At 40.3% G+C, this 17164-nt stretch overlaps 1 protein-coding gene across 1 annotated transcript in view; it reads right to left on the minus strand.

Annotated features, from left to right (window-relative positions):
- The window catches only part of Wdfy4 (WDFY family member 4), a 271706-nt gene that overhangs the window by 229610 nt on the left and 24932 nt on the right, over positions 1-17164 (minus strand). Inside the window, exons 2-4 of the mRNA XM_078042593.1 lie at positions 11381-11620; positions 1188-1302; positions 500-606 (exon numbers count right to left, since the gene is read on the minus strand). Coding sequence (XP_077898719.1) covers positions 500-606; positions 1188-1302; positions 11381-11614 — 456 coding nt within the window. The 5' untranslated portion in view covers positions 11615-11620. The remainder of the gene's footprint in view (positions 1-499; positions 607-1187; positions 1303-11380; positions 11621-17164) is intronic.

The following is a 17164-nucleotide window of genomic DNA, read 5'->3' on the forward strand; positions in this document are numbered from 1 at the left end:
ACAGCTACCCTAGTATCCCCATAATCTGACTCAAGCCTTTTTCTCACAGCTACCCTAGTATCCCCATAATCTGACTCAAGCCTTTTTCTCACAGCTACCCTAGTATCCCCATAATCTGACTCAAGCTCCTTGAGAGGATTAATTGGTAGTGTGCATGGGACACATCCAGCCTTCACCAAGTAATAGTCATGTAGGGTTACAGTCAATAAAGATCAGTCATTAACCACACTAACCCTAGAAGAAATGCATGATTATTCCCACTTCTAAAATTAGAAACAAAACCAAGTAGCAGCAAGTTTAAGTCATTTGTCCATGGCTACACACATTTTATCAACTGAAAAGGAAACATTCAAACCTGAATTTCAGACCCCAAAGTCCATGTTTGGTAAAAAGAAGGGAAGACAGGAGAAACAGTCCGTTTTGCAAAAAAGGAAGCCACTGTGGGGATGTGCCAACACCCTGTGCCTGACTTCCTCCTGCCCAAGAGCCTGGAACTTACCGAGTCTGTTCCTGTGAGCACATACACCGACTTCAAGAGCAAGTAGCCATCCCGATCCACGTCCCCCTTGCACCGCAGCAACTGCCCCGCCACCACTCGTGCTTGTTCTGAAAGAAAGTGTCACCAGTTGAGCATTGTAGCAGACTGCCTGACCACCTTCCCTCCATCCAGGGCCTCCTCTCCCCATGAGATGTGCCTGAGGTCCTGCAGAAGACTCTGGCCTCCTCCCCACACCCCCGCAAAGCCACCTGAATCTATACCAAACATGTATAGTCTGCCAGATTATTTTCCTAGGAGGACTGCATTGATCACACCACCATGCTTGCTTAACAACCATCAATGGATCCCTGTCGCCAGTGAGTAGGAACAAACTCCTTGGTTATTGGATTCCCCAAAATCCAGGTGCTCAACCCCAGGTCCTTCATCCCACAGTGCCTTACATTACAAGAATCTCTGAAATTGGTGCCCAAATCCTTCTGCCTGGAATTCCCTCCTGCCAACATCCTCTTCTCTTCTCCCCTGTTTTTCCCTCTGTCTCTAGGGCACTCAGGGGCAGAGTAGGCATCATGCCCTTTGGCAAACACTGCTTTTCTCCAGGAGAAAGCAAAGGGGCTTAGAGAGGCCCTGGGCAGGTTCTTAAAGGCAGCTTAGCTCTCCATAGTGTTCTCCACCACCTCTGTCCTCTTACCTGCAGGTTTCCCAGCAAGGGCCTTCTGTATTTCTTGGGCAAGCTGGTCAGAAACATCTTCTGCTAGCCTTTGGAGACTGGGAAAGCAGATTATGCCCACAGAGTGTTCCCAGGCCTGATGTGCAACAAATAGGATTCAGTCAGAGCTATCAGCACTCCAAGCAAGGCATGAGAACCACCTGGCCTCCTTCTGACCAGTACAAGCCAATGACTCCACTCCCTTTCCCAGATGCCTCCAAAAGGCTACCCAACCACCACCCTCACAGCTTTAGCCAGGATCCCACACCATGCTCCAAATTCTTTAGCTGAGCTCCAGACCCTCACATCCCATTGCCTCTGGACACTTCCCTTGAATGCATACTTCTGAAATGTCCAGCACACAGACCCCAATCCATCACCATCCCCCAAAACCTGATGCGCCTTCTATAAGGAAATGGCCCAGCCAAGTGCCCAGTTATCCCAGTGGAAATCCCAAAAATGATTCACTAGGTCTCCCTCTACTTCCTCCCTCATCCAGTCAATTACTAAGTCTCACTGATTCTCCTCTTATCCTGTGTCTTAGTCCCTTTTCTGTTGCTATAACAAATACCTAAAGCTGGGGACTTCATATAGAAAAGAGGTTTATTCAGCCCATGATTTTGGAAGCTGAAAGTCCAAGATCAAGTGGCCCCATTGGTTTGACCTCTGCTGAGGGCCCCTTAACTCTGTCACAACATGGTAGTGAAGCAGAGAAACAACCACATTTAGAAGGGGACAAGAATATAAGGTTCCTTGCTTTAAATGATGTGCTCTGGTAAGAACTCGCTCTGGGAGATCAGCATTCATCCCTGCGAGAGTGAAGCCCCCATGACCTAATTACTTTCCATGGGCCTCATCTCCTACAGGTTCCATCATCTTGATGTCACCACACGGGGCCAAGCTTCCAGCATGTGAACCCTTGAGGGATACACTCAAACCATGTCCAAATAACAGCATATCATTTTTGAATCTTACACAGATATCTAAGTATAAATCATTCAGTTATTTCCTTTAGACTGATTCTACAAGTGGGATTATAAATTAAAGAGTGTACTTTTTTTTTTTGCTTTAGTACATATTACAAACTCATTTTCTAGACAATGGTCACCATATTAGATTCCACCGGCTCCATGAGAGAGAACTGGGTTTCTATACCCATATCCATGTTGTGCATTCTCATGCTTTTTCATCTTTAATGAAAAATCTCATCAAAATCTCTAGAATGAACAAATGCTTCTCCTGCTTCTCGAATTGCCTGCTTTTATTCTTAGCCTATTATTCCTTTAAGGTTTTCACTAATTTCATATTTATTTAAAAATATATATATATATATATAAAACAATGATAAATGTTAACTTTTGGTCTATAATACTACTGCAATTATTTCAAGTTTGTCAATTTTTTAATTTGGTGTTATTTGTTTTCGTTGTACAGAAATTCTTAGGAAATCAAATTTTTCTTTCTATTCTTTAATCTTCTGGCTTTAGTTCCACGTTTAGGAATTTAGTCCTAAGTCCCAAATTGTTGTTGTTAATCTCTTCTTTTTTATTTGTTTCTTATCTGTCCTTCTCTATTTCTATCTCATCTGGTTGACTCTTTCCCTTTTTTGTTAGGATACTATTAATGAAAGTCACAACTTTTAAAATTCTGGTTGGAACAGCAGACCCTTTACAGAATTCCTTCCCAATTTCTATAGTGACCCTGCCCCTTTGTTTGCTTTTCATCAGAGTCTTTGTGCAGATGCCATTTCTCCTTGTTCAATCACGTTGTCACTGGCTGAGCATACTAGTCCCGGATGAGGAGGACGGCCTTGAGGCCATATAGGACCTGACTTCTAGGTGATTCCCAATCTCTAGTTCCTACCAGGAGGGAAGGCTGCTGCATACATTCTTGGAACCAGCTGCCTCCATGAAATGCAATTTCCATGGGCTGTTATCCCCTCGTCCCCACTCACCTCCCGTATAGTCAACTAATTCCTGCCCAGAAACCTCACTGGGTATTTTCTAAGCTGAGCTCATCTGTCTAGAAAAGGTAAGGAGAATATCAATGTCCCAAAGGGAAATAATGTTTTTCTTGTTGTGACATTAAGTGACATTAAGCTTCTTTTAAAAATCCTTTAAAAATCTTGTCTCCCTTAAAAGACCATACATAAATAATGGAAAGATACAAGGCATAGATTTGCAATGGATCTAACTGACAAAGATTGAAATCTAGTCTCCTGTAAATTGAAAAAGAAAAAAAAGAACCTAATTTTTATAAAAGATAAAATAAATAGTAAATTATGAATGATCAGAAAAATGCAACTTAAACCTCCTTGAAATATTTTGTACTTTTCAAGTGGGTAAAAGTGAAAAGTCTGACAATACCAAATGCAGGAGGACATGAGGGCCCCACACTTTACTGAAGAAGTATAACTTGGGAAACCCCTTTTGGATATGTTTTTAGCCCAAATGAATAAATTTAAAGGGGCACACAGCTAGCTATATAACTAGAGAAATGCTGGTATATGAGCTGGACAAGAAATAGCTGTGTGACCACATTTGTAATTAAGAAAAACTGGGGAAAGTTTTAATATGCATCATGAGGACCATAGACAATTTGTGATATATTAATATAAAAGAATACCAAATAGTACCAAAAATATACAGCCAAATGTATCAACATGGATAAACCCCAAAGATGTCAAGTGAAAAAAGCAAATGGTAAAATTACATGACAGTATAAATCTACAAAAACCTTTAAGATTGTACTGTATATTATTTATGGATATCCAATGATAGCATCTAATAGAAATATGAATCTGTGCTGGGAATGATATATATCCCAAATCCAAGATAGGGGGTTACCTCTCCAATAATGGGCTTAAGAATGTGTACACAGGGGCTTTAGTTTATCTGGAATGTTTAATTTCTTATAAACTAGGTGGCGAGTATTGATGTGCTATGTTTTGAGTGAAACTTTGTATGGGTCTAAATTTTTTCTTTTGTTTTTTACCCTATGAATGAACATGGTTGACCTTTCCCTTTATAAATGAAAAAGAAAAGCAGCTCTTTGGAACTTTGCTAAAACAAGAATGCTTTGTTATAGTTAAACACTGTTGGACATAATTGACTTCCAACAAATGTTTAATAAATGAAGAAAACAATTACAAAACCCACAAAACACCATAACAAAGGCCAAATGTATGGTGTGTTTGTCTTGTGCCAAACACTGGGCCAAGCACTTATACACATTATTTTTACTAATCCTCACACCAAAGCACTGAGGTTTATATTATTATTATGCCCACCTTGCAAGCTGAGCTACAGATTAAGGATAAAGGCTCAGCATCGAGAATTGAATTACTTCATACATGTAGAACATGCCCAAGTAGCTTATGCACATGTATGAACTTATACTAACCCTTAGAAACCAGTGGTCCCTCAGACATGTTAATCACTGAAAAGGAAAAGTCAGTCTTTTGGGCTTGGAATTTCTGAGGTAAGATGATTTCCTTCTCCAGGACCACAAACTCTATTATGATGTCTTTCTAACAAATTCCTGTGCCTCCTCCCTGCACTTGCAAACCCTTCAAAGACCAATTTGCAAGCAGTTGACTCAGAAGCATCTATATTGTCTCTGGAGCAATGGGACTCCAGGAGGCACTCTACAATAAAGCAAATTGGGCCACTGTGAGTTGAACAGTAATTGTACTGTGAGCCAGATCTCCCAAGGCTCAGGCTCCTTCCTGGGACCACAATGGGTACTTCTGGAGACTGCTTTAACTCTTTCAGGTCACCAGGGTGCTGTTTGATGCACAGAGCCAATCATTTACCAAATGGTACCATGGAGACCCCAAAGAGTTAAGGCAGCTTCCAAAAGACCCTAATTTTTTCCCCAAACTGGGATTTGCATGCTGGGAAAATATTGCTCAATATTTTTTAAAACTTTTATTTACTAACATTATCTAAGCTGCATGATCATGCCTTATGATTATCCCTTCTCATGGAAGAAAGAGAAAGAAAACAATGCTTTAGACTCCAAATGAAAACAAAGAATAATAAAAGCTCTTGAGGAGATGCAGGGAAAAAACAGCTTTTGAATGACAAGAGAACCTGCTTGGTTTTTCAGCCTGACCACAATGTTATTATCATTTATCTTTAAGAGAACTTCAACTATTTCTATGATTTTATGCGAGGCTTTCCTGCTAATGTGACATAGTGAACAATCTCCATTATAAATTAAAAAAGAAAAAGAGTGTGTATCAAAGCTTTGCTAAAACAGCAAATTATAGTATTTTCCCAAAGTGAAAATAAGCTGTGTTTGAGGCCCTGCTGCAAGGTGGAGTAGAACTGGGAGTGAACAAGAAAGAGTATTAACCCTTTCTGTCCCCTCTGGACACCACCTTTGAAAAGTACTACTGGTCTTCCTTTTTCTTTCTTTTTTTCAGTGCTGGAGTTTGATCTCTCTCATTGAACTATATACCCAGTCCTTTTCATAGTTTTTTAAGATAGGATCTCCCATATCATGCTAAATAAAATAAGCAAATCTCATAAAAAGGGGGCCGAATGTTTTCTCTGATAAATAGATGCTAATCTATGTGGGGGGTGGGAGGCACAGGATGATTGGAGGAACTTTGGATGGGGCAAAAGGGAGGGTGGAAGGGGCAAAGGGGTAGGAAAGACAGTGGAATGAGATGAACATTATTACTCTAGGTATATGTATGATCGTACAAATGGTGTGACTCTACTTCATACACAACCAGAGAAGTGAAAATGTCTGTTCCATTTGTGTATCACAAATTGAAGAGCTTTCTACTGGCATGTATAACTGATTAGAACTAATAAATAAATAAATGTGGTAAACACATGCAATAGAATATTATTCAGCTTTAAAAGGAAGGAAATTCTGACACATGCTACAAACCTTGAAGACATATACTAAGTGAAATAAACCAGACACACAAAGCATATAATTCCACTTATGGAAACTAATCAGTAGTAGTCAAATTCATAAAGGCAGAAAACAGAATCGTGGTTGCTAGGGGATGGGGAGCTGTTATTCAAAAGGTATAGAACTTAGAACAGTGGTACATTCCTGGTATCCTAGAAACTCTGGAGGCTGAGGCAGGAGAATCCCAAGTTTGAGGCCAGCCTCAGCAACTTAAAGAGATCTGTCTCAAAATGAAAAATAAAAAAGTCTGTGGATATGGTTCAGTGGCAGAGCACCCTGGGCTCAATTCCCAGTAGCCATCACCCTACACACACACATACAAAGGTGTAGGTTACAATTCTGCAGGATGAGAAAGTCATGGAAATCTACTTCACAACATTGTGATAAACTTAACCCTACTGAACTGCCTACTGTTCATGTATGTTACGATGATGCATTTTTACCATAATGAAAATCAGTACACTAAATCCATACCAAAAACATACCGAGTTTGTATAATAGAATTTGATCCTAAAACAATAAAAAAAAAAAAAAGATAAGGTCTCCCTAAGTTGCCCAGAATGGCCTTAAATTTAAGTTTCTCCTGTCTCAGTCTCCTGAATAGCTGGGATTACAGGTATGTACCATCTCACCTGCCTAGTCAGGGGCCTTAGTTCCTCTCCACAGAGGACTTTCCTCTCGGATACTTGGACTTCCTCACATAACAGCCAGGTTCTAGTGAGTATTCCAAGTGACAGGAAGGGAAAGCCCCTGGAGGCTTGGGCCTAGAAACGTCACTTCCATCCTATTCCATTAGCCACAACACCACAAATCCACCTAGATGCAACGGGAAGAGGCACAGGCCTTACCCTTGCATGAAGAAGTATGAGCCTATTCACAACACGCCACCCTCCAGATCGTCTGTCCCTTATGTTGAGGGCTTTTATTCTAATTGCTGGGGATTCTCTAAAGTCTTCTCTAAGGTCTGTGTCTTCTATAAGCAGTCTTCAAGAACTACTTCTGGGGCCCTAGCGTTCCCCATATCTAGTATCACAGAATATGCCTATGCACTGTGAAGACCTGGAGTCCTTCCCTTCTACCACAGCTTGCTCATCCACAGGCCAGGGCCTGCCCATGCTTGCCAGAGGAATGCCTTCTTGTCTCGGCATGAGATTCTACAGGTATTCTACAAGAAGAGTGGCAGGAAAAGAACAGTCTACTGAGTCCTTCTCAGAAATTTTGCCCTGCACACTACAGAAGTTACTGGCCCTGTGCTGTTACCCAAGTGATGCAATAAAACCTCTTCCCTGATAGGTTCTTACACAGACGTAGCATAGTTTAATTCTTCTTTATGGCTGAGTAAAACTCCATTGTGTGTATATACTACATATTCTTTATCCACATGTATACTGGTTCCATAGCTTGGCTATTGCAAACTTAATGCACCAATTTAAAAAGTAAATTAATAGAAGGAAGTACAACAGGGAAGAGTAATGGAGTCAGGGGAAAGGAGGAGAGGAGAGAAGGAGATAGTACTGGGAACAGAAATGAAGCAAATTCGATTATTATTTGCATTTGTGGATATGTCAAACCCCACAATTAGGTATTACTGTAATACACGAACTAAAAAATGCCACTTCCCTATCTGCAATATCCTGGAGCCATCTGTCCAAACATGACGTGTGTTCCTTTTTGTATCCAAGGGAAAAGTAGGGTGCTTGCAGGCAACATCATTGTCCAGTGAGTCATGGGCTAGGGAAACAGAAACTAGATATACCCCATTCTACAAACCCCAGCATTGAGCAAGGGAACCCAATGGTCAACAATGCAGACCTGAGACAGACTTCTTGAGTTAAGTTCCACTCTGCTAAAAACTGAGTGAACTTGGTCAAGTGACTCAACATCTGCAAACCTCTCTTTCCTCATTAATAAATCAGATAAAACAGCAACTATCTCACAGGATCAATGTGAATACTTTTAAACACTCAGCAAGTGTCTGCTTTGCTAGTTAGAGCTCTGTAAATATTACCTAGTTATCATAATTCAAGCCATAATAAGTCAGTGACCATCAGTACATAGTGTGGGCAGCACAGGTCAATGACAAGTTGGTGATATCAAAAGAAAGAAAAGAAGACAGAAAGGCAGGGTTGGAGGATATGACCCTAGAGCAGGATTGAGACACTGTTCAACTCACCCTGGCTAAGAGCTCCTCTTTGACCTACCATGAGGAGAGGAGAGGTGGAGAGGCTTCTGTTCTAAATGGACACAGTTAATGCAGTTACATGTAAACAAAGACAGGAATAATTGTCATTTTCCTTTTTTCTTTCTTTAGAATACCACCTTATTCTCTTTTTCATATTTTAATTAATGCATTATAATTCTACATAATAGTGGGATTCATTGTGACAAATATGTTCATGCACGTGATCAATTTCATTCTCCAGAACATCCCCTTCCCTCATGCCCTCCCTCTCCCTGACCCCCTTCCTCAACTCAGCCACTCTCCCTTCTATTTACGTGAGGTCTTTCATAATTTTTTTCTCCCTAGCTTCCACATATCAGGGAGAACATACAACCCTTGACTTTCTGAATTTAGCTTATTTCCCTCAACATGATAGTCTTCAGTTTCATTTTTCTGCAAATGACATAACTTTGTTATTCTTTATGGCTGAACAAGGTTCCATTGTGTGTGTGTGTGTGTGTGTGTGTGTGTGTGTGTAATACATATATATATATATATATATATATATATATATATATATATATATATATATATAAATGGTTCCATCACTTGGCTATTGAGTATCACTTTACAGTACTACCCTAACTGTATACAGATGGTCACTAATTTACAATGGTTCAATTTATAATCTTTTGACTTTATGAGGGTTCAAAAGTAATACAAATTCAGTACAAACCAAACTTTGAATATTGACTTTTACTCTCTCCCTGAGCTAGAAGCATGCAATGTGGTCCTCTGTCCTGACACTGGATAGCAGCTGCGAGCCGCAGCTCCCACTCAGCCATGTAATCACAAACGACCAACGCTCTACAGCATGCTATGCTGAGCTGTGCTGTTGGGCAGGTTTGGTAATTCAATGCTTTTTCTGCTTACAATGTTTCTGACTTACAATGGGTTTATTGGTATGTATTAAAAATGAAATGACCCTAGGGTGAAATAATATCCTAGTTTCAGTTAGCAGGTGGCAGAACCCAGGAGCTCTGTTGCCCAGGTGAGCAATACGGTCACCAACTATACCTAGGTAATATTCCTGCTATGAGTTTGAAGGAGTCATATGGGAAAAAACAAAAGAGAAAAGGAAGTCTTCTGAAGAAAAGATGCAAAAATAAAATAAAATAAAACCACCTCTAAGAGAGTCTGCTACACAAGACAAGATCCATATCAAACCTAAAGACTCACTAGGTTGAATCAGGAGATTGCCACAAGGAGAACATACACAGCTGTCAATCTTCACCTAAGTTCTGACTACATATGAATCACCTCTTCCATGTTGGGTCTAACTGAAAGGACAGTAAGGATCCCACACCCCAAGAATACAATCCTTTCTAAGCAGGAGTGGCAATTCAAAATCCCGGTGTACATCATCTTCATAGAAAGACTATTCCAGACCATATTATTATTCCTCGGACCCAAAGTGAAGAGAATCAGGTATAGAGTCAAGTTCTCATCAAACAAAACCATTCAGGATTCATATATGCACTCAAATCCCAAGCAGGACATGGTTTCCATAACAACCAATGAATTCAAAAGGCTTTGACATTAGCCTCCCAATTTCACAGAACATGGTACACTTTTTCAGGTTCTGATATTTGCAAGGCATAGACCACCTTGAAGAGCACTTCTTTATGGTTATAAAATTCAGGACTGAATAGTTACAAGCTAGACAGTTTGCATGAGGAATGTTCCAAGGAATGTTCTTTAGATACACCTCCCTTTTTATCTGAACTACACCTGAGAAACATTCCCCATCTTCCCCACATTCCTCTCCACCACCAACTCTCAATTAGGAAGCCTGAGAGTTCTGACTCTTGTAGGATTCTATTAGTCAGAACTTAATAGAAATGTCAGATTGGTAGACATTGTGGGACTTAATTTAAGAATGTAGATATTAAGAAAACCATGAGAAACCTGTAATGTTTGCCTCTACAGGAATCACTGGAGGTGGGCTCCAGAGGTCCAAAGAGAAGCTGATGGTGCCAGCAGTTTGGGAAATCATGAAGGCAAGATCTCGAATGTTCATGCATACATGCAGTTAGGACCCTGGAGGCTAGGGGTAAGATGATGTAGGGCATGAGTGTGTTCTATGTGCTTTGGACTTGACAGACATCATCTAATCTCACCTCACAGCTTCTCAACAGAATATAATTGATTTCACTTTACAGATGAAGAAACTGGAGCTCAGCAAGAATTAGTAACTTTCTCAAGTATGCTCATCTAATAAGAGATGGAGCCAGGACTTGAGCCCTGTTTTGTTTGACTCAAAAGCCCATGTGTTCAACAAAAGGGCCATGATGCCTCAATTATCACGAGGGGATTGTAAGACATGGATCAATGTCAAGGTTCTTTAAAATAGGAAACACTATATATAGGATCTCAAACTTGATTGCCTATGGGATGAGAAAACATAAGGGAGTATGTTTCACCCATGGATTGGGTGAAAGATATTTGGGGGACTGGCATAAGGTGGGAGACCAAGACCATCTTCTGTCTAAAAGACCATCTTCTGTCATCTCTGTCTATCCAGTTGTTGGTGTTACCACATCTACCAAAATTTTGAAGAGAAACTAGAGATCTGATTTTCATGCTGTTCACAAGACACTCTACTTTTTATTACAGCAGAATAAACAGACTAAGACAACTCTCCCCTGAACAGCCATTCAGAGGCCACTAGCATTAATGTTAAGAGCAATGATTTTGGTTTTCATTCATCCCAGAAGTATATCCAAAGCACTGTATCATCTTATAGTTTTAAAAGTCAGAAGAGTGGGGCAATAAATAAATACAATAAAATAATTAACAATATTCTATTGTATATTTCCAAGTAACTAGAAGAGAGGATTTGCAGGTTCCTACCACAAAGACACAATAAATCACTGAGGCGAAGCATGCACTAAATATCCTGATTTGCTCATTACGTAATGTACACATGTATTGAAACAGCACACTGTACTCATAAATATGTACAATTATTATGTGCCAATTAAAAACAAAATAAAGCTTTCTTAAAAAGTGAAATTCTGACCTTTAGGAAAAGGGGGAGAAGACACAACAGACTCTTCCGACGTTCATCTGCACTCCCATATGTCATCTGCTGGTATTCCAGAAACTTCCTTTCCAGCATATCCCAAAGGTCAGTGGGACCAGGGGACTGCCTTCCAAGTGGGTACTCAGGCTGCACAGCAGCAGACTGGCCTTCATTTTTTAAACCTGGGTCCTCAGGTCCTTCTTCAGCCTTTGAGAGATCTTCAGCCTCCATGCTGATCTGAATTCAGAACAAACAAAAATAAAAAGTCCTGCCTCATCACACTTCCTGATGACACTGGTTGTGGGACAAGGTACAGTATTTGTTCTGCTCAGTTCCTACTGAAGATAGTTCCTTAAGAATCTGAAACTGACTAAAATAAGGAAGACATTTTTAAAAAGAGATTCATCAGATTTGGATGGAATTGACAATCTTCCATGAGCAACACAGTGTGCTGGGTTCACCATACAGACCCCAGGTATCAGCAGAGAGAGTGCTCTTATTTTCTGTGTGGAAGTGAGGAAACCAGAGGGGCCAAGGGCACACAGGCAACTAGACATTAAGGTGGAAAGCAAACCTTTAGTACCAAAATCTGTCCCATATTATTACCTCATGCTGCAGCCTCTTAACTAAATAAAAGACACATGTGAATATTTTACCAGTGTTTGTAAAGGCATGTCACTCTTATTAAAAATTTCTTTCATTTTTATTTTTCATTTAATTAAGATATCATTCATATACCAAAAATTTTTCCATTTAAGGTTGCATCATTTAGTGGTTTGGGGTATGTTACATCATTAACTTTTTTGTATCCTGGTAAAATATAAATTTTTGCAGTTTTACCCATTTTCAAGTGCAATGAAATGCCATTGAGTACATTCACAATTTTTGCAACTATCATCACTACTTATTTCCTAAACTTGTTTTAGAGTCTTGTAATTCTTTATCTAAATGGTAACTTCCTCATACTGCATAAATCTGAACAGACAGATTCTTCCTTCTCAGCATTATTTGGTTCACATTCAATATTTTTAAAGAACTTTGCCCTCAAAATGAACTTTTAAATCAAGAAGCTTACAGGAGCCCCTCTTTGCATGCAGACAGGAACAATTATGCAGACCAGCCTGAGCAAGTCGACACGAGAACAAGAGCTTATGTGATGAAAATGGCCAAAGATTAACTCACCTGAGAGTGAAGCTCTGGAAGGTATTTTTATTTGTGTGCTTGAATTTTTAAACATCAAATATTCAAGTGAGTTGTGATTGGCTCAGAGGTTTGTGGTTGGCTCTTTGGAGTATAATAAACTCTAAGGTGACACCAGAATGTCCTGGCTTCTGCAACAAGCCCTCCCCAGACTCAAAGTAACCACGGGGGAAATTCATCCTGAGTTCAGCCAGCATCCAACAGTCACAGGGTAGTAAGCAGATAGAGGGACAACAGATGCAGCTTACCTAGTACTTTGCTCTCAGCCACAGCAACAGCAGGGGTACATCACATTTAATTTGTAGCTCAGACATACTGTCCTTGCAGGCTAGAATGGGGTTAGTACTATGTCAGCTGGCAAGGGGAACCATCCCACTCTGAAATTTTCTCAACTTTTACATGCATAAAATTTTGTGCTCTGACTCCTCTTTATTACACATGCTTCTTTCAGATTTCATTTTCAAAAATCACTGCTTTGTTGTTGTTTAAATTGATAAACAAATTATGGTTTAGCCATGTGATGGAACATTGTACATCCATAAAAATGGAAGGTGCCTCTGATAAACACACAAATGTCAAAACATTATCCTGAATGAAAGAATCAATACAAAAAGATCTCAGCTAAATAACTCCACTTTTTGTGAAACTAGAAAACAAATAAATACAATTTCTACTGATAGAAAGCCCATGAATGTTTTGGCACTGAGAGTAGGGATGGGCAAGTTTCCTAGGCAAGGGCACAGTGAAATTTTTGTGGCTATGAAAATGTCTACATATTGATTGTTATGGTGGTTACATGGGTGTACATATTGGGCAAAATGCATGAAATGTAAGCTTAAGAATGATTTTGCTATAGTTTGGATCAAAGGCCCTCATGTTAAAAGCCTGGTCCCCTGGGGGTACTACTGGAAGGTGGTGGGACCTTTAAGAAGCAAGGCCCTAGTGGGAGGTCACTGGACACATTCCCTGGAAGGGGCTGATAGGAACCCAGACTTTTCCTCTTTCTTTTTCACAGTCACCCATGACGTAAGGTAGCCTCCTCTGGTACCACTCTGTACTGTGCCCCCACAGGTCCGAATCAACAGGTCCAATCCATCATGGACTAAAACATCCCAAATCATGAACCCAAATAAACCTTTCCTCTAAGTTGACTTATCTCAGATATTTGTCACCCTAATGGATGTCTTGACTGACACAGGTGCATTTTATGTAAGTAAATGGCATCTCAAAGTCAATAAAAAATTATATGGGGAACGCTGACAGAGGAAAGTAGAATATGAAACAATATAAAATTAGAAACAAAGTCATTTTCCTTTCAATCCGAAGTACTGAAAATAAGACAAAAAAGAAGAAACCATTTCTTATTACAAAAGTTATGTCACATTGTTAAAAATTGGGAAGGAAGAAAATATCAGGAAGAATATAAAATTTGCCTATTCCCAGACAAATGATTACTGATATTCCAGCTTCTACCTATAATTCTATAGTTCAAGAAGAACATATTCCTAATACTGTTAAGCTAACTTTAGATATATACTTTGCTCTTTGGGGTGGTTGGCAGGAATTTTGGTTGGCTTATTAATTTTCTTTTTTGGCTTGGCCCTCAGGGGCGGGCAGTGGGATTGTGCACACCCAGTCCTTCCCTCATCTGACAAAGCTCCTTGTGGGGTTTGTTTGCTCCTCCACTCCCTGGACTTCCATTCCTCACTCCCATTCCCTGATCCTCACCCTACCCACCCCACCTGCTTGTGAGGTGGGGTCCCACAGCCACGGGCCTTAGGAAGCATGACCCGAGGTTCCTGCTTTCCACACACCTGCATTGCAAGCTACCTAATGATCCTCTGCATCTCTTCTGCATCTTCCTGGTTTACTCAGCATTATCTGTCTTCACCCCTGTGTGTCGGTTAAGTTAATTCTTCAACTTGCTGCCTTGTATTGCAAAGCGGGCAGTGTGTGAGCATTTACCTGTTTGTTCTCACAGTGATGGATGGCGAGATTAAACACAACTTCTGAAAACTGCACACAATGCCATGGGACCATTCCTGTGTGCGCTCCCTCTCGGGGCGGAATGTGACGGGCTCTGGGTGGGTACTCAGGAGGAGCAGAACTGAGTTGAGGACATGTGCCTTGCTCAGTTCAACCACATACCATGAAGAAGCCTCCAGAAAGCTGGAACCAACCACCTTCTCTATAATGGGTATCTAAAGGCCCCTCTGTCTCTTCATTGCCACCCAATTGGCATCACCCTACTTTCTACTGACCGCCAATCCAATTGAAGTGAAGGGAATCCCTTATTGTCATGTTGATGTGTTTCCCTAAATTACTGAGTACAAGCATTTCTTCATAGCCTCATTAGCCTTATTGGGTTCCACCTTTGTGGTCTGACACTCATAACATTTTCGTTTTTCCTTTTCTTATCTTTTTCTTGTTGCATTACAAGAGTATATTCTAGAAGTTAGTCTCTTGTTCATTTAAAAAATTGCAGATATCTTCTCTTGATCCATTTCTCTTATAATTTGGTTCATAACTTCTTTCTCACAAAATATCATGAATATTTTCCACTTCATCTAAGATCTTTGATACCTTTATTTCTAATAGTTTTACGGTGGCCAAAGAGTAATGTTGACGATTTATTTAATAATCCCAGGCACCTGGGCATGTAAATGATGTCCAATTATTCACTACTGATAAAACAACACTGCAATGGCAGCCCTGTGTCTAAGTCTCCCCAAGTATTCAGAATTAAATAACCCACCATAATAGTTTCCTAAATCATAAAAGGAAATAGCTAAATGTAGGGAAAATTTTCAGGCTCTTGGCCTGTATTTCCATCCTTTAAAAAAAGAAAAACAGCCTCTTTTAAAACAACACATCAGTAAACAATCCTCCTACCCTCAGTGTTCTTACTACCTCTGTTAATATATATTTTTGGAGGGTCCAGACTGGGCTCAGTCACACATGCCTTTAACTCCAACAACTTGGGAGGCTGAGACAGGAGGGATGCAAATTCAAGGCCAGTCTGTGCAACTTAGTGAGATCCTATCTCACAAAAAAATTTAAAAAGAGCTGAGGATATAGCTCAATAGTAAAGCACCCATGGATTCAATCCCCAGTATTATTAAAAAAAGAAAAAGTACCAATACTATTTTTTTAAATCTTGCTGATTTGACAAATATGACAGAAACAAAAGCAAATCCACCCCTGTTGGTCCTGGCTAATCCATGGCTTGGTTCCTTCCTTCAGAAGCTCTTGCAGTTGCTGCTCTGGAGTTAGACTCCAGTGTGCTGGTACTTCATGGGCTTCTTAAAGTAGGTCTCAGCTATTGCCATGACTTTATCCCCTGAGAACCACATATTGATAAACACTAGCTCTGTGAAGGCAAGAGCATTGTTCCTGTAATGGGAGCTTGCACAAAGTAGATGCTCAATAATATGTTTTGACAAAATGAATGAAAGTATAGATGAATCAATGAATGAATTAACCTATGTGCTACTGATTCCCAAAATTAATTACTTAGTTAATTCTCATTCTCTCTCTCTCTCTCTCTCTCTCTCTCTCTCTCTCTCTCTCTCTCTCTCTCTCTCTCTCTTCCACCTTGAGGGACCTCTCTGTGGAACAAGTTCTTTCTTTCCTCACTTCAAAGTTTCTGCTTGGATTTTCCCAAACACTGGAAACCACTATGTACCAAACTGTTATCTCTGCCACCGACAAAGCCTTCCCAGAGTCCAATATGGAGCCCACCAACCCACCCCTGTCTGCTGCAGTGAAGCTGAGTGTTGTTGCTGTCCTACAAGAGTCATTCTGTGGCCACACCTATGGTCATAACTAATCAGTTCATTCAGCAAATTGCATCTGAGGACCTGCTAAGGGACTCCATTCTCAGGATAAGCAAGTGGTTAGTCAAAGTGAGCATCGGGTCTGAAAAATGAAACCCAATAGAGCAGGCTGGTGATTGGACATCTGGGGAAGCATCAGAAGTCAACCCCCATCTCCTCTGGGTACAGAAGCTATGTTTGTTGAACTGAAACATTTGACTCACCTTCTCAGGAATAGACACAGAATTTTGGAGAAACAAGAATTTCTAAAAAATGCGGATCCATGAAATCTCATGGAACCATTGCTGACTCAAACATCAAGCTGCGGCAGCCCAGCCTCCTGCTTCACCTGAGCCTGTGTGGTTTGATTTTTGAAAGGAAGGAAACTGAGGACAGTTTCTTGGCAGGGTAAAGACCAGCAGAAAGAAATCACTCTAATCTACTTCATTACCAAAAAAAAAAAAAAAAAAAAATGCCCTGTGCAAGTACCACCAGAGGATTCCTCATGAGGGTGGGAAGAAATGACTTAGGGGTGCAGCCACTGGGGGGGTCTCAGCAGGGCCAGAACAAGAATAAGGCACTCACCTCAGGCATGAGATTTAAGGAGGTGCCAAAAAAAATAATTCAATATTTTTAAGAATCAATTTTAATGCAAAAAATCCATGATGAACAAAATATTAAAATTTTAAATAAGGTCAAGATCCAACCCTACACTTTCTTCCTCCCCACTCTGGCCTGCTCCTGTGGGCTGGCCTTCCGCTTCCCC

Source organism: Ictidomys tridecemlineatus, chromosome 1 (genome assembly GCF_052094955.1).
Source record: "Ictidomys tridecemlineatus isolate mIctTri1 chromosome 1, mIctTri1.hap1, whole genome shotgun sequence".
Taxonomy (NCBI): Eukaryota; Metazoa; Chordata; class Mammalia; order Rodentia; family Sciuridae; genus Ictidomys; species Ictidomys tridecemlineatus.